General features: G+C 39.6%; 2 protein-coding genes across 3 annotated transcripts; one reads left to right on the top strand and one right to left on the bottom strand.

Annotated features, from left to right (window-relative positions):
* Positions 1-369, top strand: LOC125186835 (egg cell-secreted protein 1.2-like). Its single transcript, XM_048083302.1, has one exon. The coding sequence runs from the start codon at positions 1-3 to the stop codon at positions 367-369; it is 369 nt and encodes a 122-aa protein (XP_047939259.1).
* A 1,533-nt stretch (positions 370-1,902) lies between these two features.
* LOC125200696 lies at positions 1,903-6,532 on the bottom strand. 2 transcript variants are annotated; one of them, XM_048098433.1, is made up of 4 exons: positions 6,019-6,532; positions 3,651-5,253; positions 2,400-3,388; positions 1,903-2,321 (listed from the first exon to the last, which is right to left on the bottom strand). In XM_048098433.1, exons 1-4 carry the CDS (start codon positions 6,377-6,379, stop codon positions 2,269-2,271), a joined length of 3,006 nt encoding a protein of 1,001 aa, XP_047954390.1. In that variant the 5' UTR covers positions 6,380-6,532; the 3' UTR covers positions 1,903-2,268. The 2 variants fall into 2 exon arrangements, with proteins under 2 accessions (XP_047954390.1, XP_047954389.1); XM_048098432.1 differs by having other exon boundaries at positions 1,903-3,388.
* Positions 6,533-6,946: the final 414 nt, after the last annotated feature.

Raw genomic sequence — 6,946 nt, 5'->3', positions numbered from 1 at the left:
ATGGCCTTGAAGCTTGCCTTTTTCTTGATATCTCTCACTCTCATAATCTCTCACTTGGAGTCAAGGGAATTTCCCCAGCTCGAAGAGTCCACCGGCCTCGACTGCTGGACCGCGCTCTCCAAGATCCGGTCGTGCTCCAACGAGATCGTGGCGTACTTTGCGACTGGAGCCATTGATATAACTCCACCATGCTGTGAAGCCATAGCCCTCATCACTCATCAATGCTGGCCCACGGTGTTGGGCATGCTAGGGTACGGCCAGGACCAGGCCGATGTCTTGAGGGGCTATTGTGATGCCATTGACTCGTACACAGCTGTGCCCGGCCCTGCTCCGGGCCCATTAGGTCCGTCTTTTGCACCAGTGAACTAGCTAGCCAAGTGGAGGTTTCTTCTTTTTATGATTTGGTTTACGTCCCATGCATGTTTACAGTACCACGCCTTGGAGTGGATTTTAAGAAATGTAATCGAAACTACCTAGTCCATGAATCTATCACTCACTTGTTTTGGAAATACAAAATCTACTCAATAATTTTAAATTAAGGATATTTTTACATTCAATCTTAGATCTAGTTTCTTGATCTTGATATTTGGCAAATTTATTATTATCAAGATTTTATTGCAAGAAGAAACCCAACATTTCACATACGAATGTAAAAGCAATACCTAAAAAGCTCAAAGATGCAAATTTTTTACTTCATTTATAACCAAACTAAGAGCAAAGACATTAACAAATAAGACCATTTTGCTTCTTGGTAGCTCTCTTCAAGCCGCCATCTTGCTGAATTCAGCTTCTCGTCGTCTACAATAGTTTCTCTTGGCTACGTCTTCTTTACTTTCAAATTCATCTCTTACAAAAATTACTACTATGGAGAATACATGTTGCATAATTTTTAAGTATTTCGTGAAATTAAATATCATGATAGGTTTTTGGACAATGACTTAATTTTATTTTGAAGTACTTTTGTACGGACTTTTTTGCCCCATTACACATTTTTATCCATCTCTTTTCTCCATTTTTTTGCTTATGCAAAGTTGAATTTTGTTCGTGCTTTTCTGCCACGGCAAAGCCTTTCAGACCACCTGTGTGGTATGTGTAGTATGCTTAGTTTGATTAATATACTAATTAGCAACTTGTGTTTTAGCTTATCTTGAATGTCACAAGTTATGCAACTCTACTAACTAAACATTATGATTGGATGAAATTAGGACATAATGAATTTAGAAGGAGCTACAGCAGATGGGAAGGATGTAATGAAGAGCAGAGGCTGCTAAAAAAGAAGCAGATTGTTTGGATTAATTAAATAAGAGAGAAAAATATGGAGAAAATATATAGAGGTGTGAGAAATAATAGTAAGATAGATGGAAAAAAACTACAATTGTGCAAAAGTACCCCCAAAAAAAAACGATCGTCGTCCAAACTCCAAAGACCTTTTAGTACTTTCTCAAGATACCACAAATACGACACGGGAGATTTCAGAAAAAAAGACTCAATTTGCATGCCTTTTGAATTTGTGAAATTTGGGATTAAATTCGCTGACCTTTCAAAATATAAGATCTTGGCATGCAAATTTTTCGAAATAAGGAATTTTCGAGTTTTTATAAGTTTTCTCTTCTTTTATCTTATTACTTCTTTACAATAATTACGAATTCTAAATTACCCTCTAATATTTTCACCACAAATGCAAAAACATGGTAATCCAAAACTATATGGATCAAACAAAACTCGAATGGCCCAAATTGACGGCCCAACCGATCCGTAACCTAAAAGGAAAGATCTTGCGCGACATGCTTGATTATCGATAAAATACTAAAACTCGAATTTTAACCTTCGAATGAGCTCATTTACTTCATCACTAGACTGCCCAAAAAGGATGCATAGATTCTAACTTATGTTGTCAAAATGTTAAAGAAACATACCTAATATATAATGATTGGCCTTTTCTGAAATTACATAACTACTTGAAAAAAACTCATGCAGTTTCTCAAAAGGCAACATAAGAATGGAACCTTTTGGAATACAGGTAAAATGGATGTGAAAATATGTCATACTAGACCTGCTTATTCTAGGCTACCATGTCTCTAACCAAGATGGTAACCCGGGCCAGAGACCGTTCACCACCAGACGTCATTGATGCATGCTTTCCCTCTAACAGATATGCTGCAATGAAGCCCGACTAGGTCCTGCAGAAATGTATCCCCTACTTGAAGGTACTGAAAATGATGCGTGCAGGTAACCATGTTTATCGTGTGCATAATCCGTTCAACTGGTTCAGCTCATGACCTTGGAATCAACAGACTTGTCGCTGGATTTGTTCAAGCTACCTAATATACCATTAATCAGCTTGTCTTTGCTATCAACTTCTTTAACAAATGAATAGCTCTTTTGAGATTTGGGCTTACGAGTGGGTTTAGAAACCTCTGATCCATTTGTAGAAAGATTTGAACCACTTTCCACAGAGTCTATACCGCTGTTCTTGCTCGTTGATCCGTCCCTCTTGGTATTGCCTTGTTTCTGGCCGTGCCACGAATCTAGAATGTCGAGCAGAGCACTTTCTGATGACATTTTAGACTTGCTTTCGTCTTCTGACCTAGTGTAGGACATCTCGTCGTCTGAATCGGAGAAGTCATCCTCTCTCAAAGGCTCATAGAATGTAAGCCTCTGATCTGTTCCCTTTCGACTTCTCTCAGTCAGTTGTGCATCCATTTCATCTTTTTCGGAGCCTGAAGTATCAGGAGGACCCAGTTCATCCCAAGAGTCACTTTCTTCGTCTTGTTTTGATGTAATCAAGGAATCACCATGCGAATCATCCACAGGGCCAACCTGACCAGCATTTTGAAGGTTAAGATTCTTGAGAGCAGTACGTGGTAAGATCAAATTGGACACCACCACTGCCCCAGGCATGATCTTAAAAAGAGTCGCAAACTTTTCATGACCAAGCTTCTGGAGGTCAAGAGCATAACCATATTTTTCGAAGAATAGTTTCCTAAAGCCACCAATGTTGAACCCTTCTGGATGTTCCTTTACTATCTCATCGACAAGCTTCTTGCAATCGGTCAATACCTCAGTCTTTAATTTGCTTGACGAGGCTCTAGGTATATGTTGTGGAACTCCAGTATGAGAAAGATTTTGATACTTCTTCTCTTTGGATTCTTGTACATGTGACTGTCTGTCTGAGAAGATATGACTCAACCCATTACTTGAAGGAAGGTTGTTTTGTACAGGTTTTCCTGCTGGATGAGTAACTCTGAAAGGATATCTAGCATCGGCACGTTCCTCCAACCACTTCTTGTCCGAGATCAACAAGTCAATTAGGTGCAGAAGATCGCTTATGGAAACTGATCTCAGATCCATAGGTCCCTGTTTTTGTAAATTTTGTGCCAAACTCTCCCTGTATGGACAGGAAATCGCATAAGAAAAAACTTGACGCTTGTCGGATACAGCGTATTAGCAACTCAAAAAATAACATTTCACCTCAATACTTCCATCTGTAGTCCAGAACTACTAACAAAATTATTTCACCTGTTTATATGTTCAATTGTACATCACGCAGATAAAATGCAATTGAGAACACTCATGGGTAGAACCAACTTAATGAACAAAATTAGATAACAGATAAAGCTAATATATGACAAAGTTTTGTGAAACAATACCTGGTCCTTGACTTGGAAAATATGTTTGAACCTTGGGATGTACCAATGAATGACTCCAATTCCTTCCAAAATGACTCTCTGGCAAAAAGTTCAAGCTGCTTAGACTTCACTTCAACATGAGCTGCTTCACCATCATTTTCTACTTTATTTTCACCAAGCTGATTAATGTTTACCTTAGGATGATCAGCTATCTCTCCATTTACTTCTATATTATCATCAACCTTTGGGGACCTCCTAAATTTAAACCAACTCAAGCTTAAATCTTGAAGGGATGTGTCAGAGGCGGCACCACCACTCAGAGCAACTTTTCCATCAATCAGAGCTTCATGGCTCGAAGGAGAAAACAAGGCTGGACGTAATGCTTCTGATGATTGACATAGCATCACAGTTTTCTGTGTATCAGTATCCTTCTCACTCAATGCTTCGTCATGCTTCGCATCTCTATTGCCAAACAACTTCATCCACATCCCTCTGAAGAATCCATATTCAGCAGCAGAACTACGATCATCAGGAACAACCATGCCATTCTCATTGTTTTCAGACAAGTCCTTGACCTCAACCGTTGGGGTAGCTAGAGTAGCCTCATTGGTAGATGGTTGAGTCTTCAGTTTAACCTTCCTATCTGCTAGTATCTCTTGTATGTTTCTCTTAGGAAGGAATGCTTTTTTATTGTTTTCCTTATTCAGATCTTGCACATTTGCTGCACGAGCTTCCATTTTAACATTATGCGTCTTTAGTGATACAGAAGAGTCATTTTGCTTTTCCATCTTTGGGGCTTCATGCGAATTTGTTAACTCTGCTATCACTTTAGGACCTGGAACTTCACCAGCTGTTGACTTATGTACTATGTCGTCACACGAGTTTTTCTTGTTATTACTTTTAGTATCAGTGCAAACTTCAACCTCTCCATTGCTTGTCCCTGATTCCTCAGATGCAGCTAAAACTAATTCATCAGAAATTTTGGTGCTGACACGTTGGACCACAATGTTCCCATCATCTCCTCTGTGAAGCTCCAAAATATGAGGCATCGCTGAAAGAAAACGAGAGAACTTTCTATATCCGTAAAGGTCTCTGTCCACATTACTCTTAGCTAATTCAGCACGAAGATGGGTGATACTGATTCCTTCAGGATTCGAGTTAAGAACCCGAGATATATAATTCAGCACTGATTTTGGAATTGGTCGAAGCTTGGGCTCTGAAGTCGGAAGAAGCTTCGGCTCAGAAGCCAATAGAGATGATTCAACGGCACTCGAGCATGTGGACAGTTCTGTAACTGCAAACGGGTCCACAAGAGGAGCCTTGTAATGACCATACCAAGAATTATACGGGCCATCGGGAGGCTGGTTGAAGAGCTTCCCTGATAGGTCCTCTCCCTTGAGCAAAGAACTCCAATGCCACATAATAGTTGCAGCACTGCATAGCACACTAGGGGCACTATCGGGACTAGCCAGTAAGATATTGTAATTGCTCATCCTAAGCCGATGTAAAATGCCTGCAAAGTCTCTGTCCCCAGATATCAACAGAAGGTGCGCGGGTGGAGGATTCTTGGTAACCCAGTACATAAGATCCACGAGAAGAGATCTATCTGCACTGTTCTTGCCACCTACGATTGAAGAAGCAAACAAACAGATTACGAATCTCCAACATCCAAATCAGAAGTACAAAACAAGATCTCCATTACTGAGTACATATAGCCTCGAGTGAAGTAGGAAACAGGTCCTATTCTTGAATGAGTTTGCAAGCACATAACACAGAAATAATAAATTCCAAGAAACCAAATAATAATACATTTAGATATAAGAAAGCAAACACGCAAAAGCTATGGCATATTTTGATAGACACTTCCGCCATTCATACATCATGAACAAACCATCACTAAGCAAAGTTCCAACTTTAAATCAAACATAAATCGCATTCATCCAACAACTCATCTAACGATACCCATACAACTCATCTAACGATACCCGTAACTTAATGTTTCGAGATTACCATTTTGTGTAACTTCTAAACTCGTGTTAAAAGGTCTATTATAAAATCTGTCTCTGTGTATAAGAAGTGGAACTCATTTACCCTTCCATTTACTCAGATTTCTTCGTTTCACTTTTCAGAGATATCCAACCGTACATAGCTTCAGTTATGATCCAACAAAATAGAATTTCATTCCACCAAGGAAACAATCCACAGAAACACAGAAAACACTGCTCACAATCACCAAAAGGAAGTAGAAACATTGAAAATCTGAATGTCGAAATGCATATTGAACTTCAAAAAAAATTCAGGCTTGGAAGGTTGAATCCATGTCATCATAAGCATCACAAGCAAACTTCAATAACAAACCGAAAACGAAAATCCGAAAATTAAAGTTCACCGGAAGGAACATGTGTGAGATTGATGCCAGTAGCTGAGAGAGCTTCCTGATTCGTCCTCGAAATCTGCATTACATCTCCAAAAGCAGTGATCTCAATGGGGCCCTTAATCCCATTAGCCCTAATCGCATTAGTGATGCTCTGCGCCACCCTGAAGGCGTTTCCGTTCACTGGAACATGGCAGTTCTCGAAGTCCCACCAGACCGACACCCGTACGGCGCGGCTCTCTTCCTCCTGCCGCCGCTGGTGGTGGTGTCCCGGCGAGGTGGAGAACGCCGCAACATGGGGGATTTTGGCCGGTTTAAGGGTGGAGGCGGTGAGAATGGAGAGGGTGAGAATCGGCCTCGGATAAATCGGCTTCATTTTGGAGAATTAGGAAAGGATTTCGGTGGAAAGTATGCGATCATTTGTGAAGATAAGTAGCAGGCGCCATTGAAGTCGGTAGATTGTAGAGCAAGGCTTTAGGGAGCTGAAGACCTAAAACCCTAATTAAACCTCTTCCCTCTCTCTTCCAACTTTTGCTCGAATTTTGATTTTATATTTTCCAAATTCAGAAAATAAATGTTTATTCATAGCCCTCTTTACTCGATTATTGAATAATTTTAACAAAAGTGCAGCGAAGCGGATCACCTACTCCACAATGCACCATTCCTATTTCACACTTACAAAAAAAACAAAATAATCACATCATCACTTATTAAAATTGTTCATATTTAGAAGATTATTTTATGCTGTTGTGAGTGTGGAGTAGAAATGATGCACAGACTAATGAGTCCTAGAAACATAGATTTTTAAAAAGGGAGAAAAAAGCTAGTAATTTTTTCTTTTGTAAACTTATTCAAATAAAATCAAAGAGCAAAGAACTGCATCAAAATTATTTTGGAGGAACTGCAAAACTAGTACCTAGAAAATGAGGGTTGCACATTTTTA

Source organism: Salvia hispanica, chromosome 1, assembly GCF_023119035.1.
Source record: "Salvia hispanica cultivar TCC Black 2014 chromosome 1, UniMelb_Shisp_WGS_1.0, whole genome shotgun sequence".
Classification (NCBI taxonomy): Eukaryota; Viridiplantae; Streptophyta; class Magnoliopsida; order Lamiales; family Lamiaceae; genus Salvia; species Salvia hispanica.
This window is presented reverse-complemented; position numbering and strand designations above follow the sequence as displayed.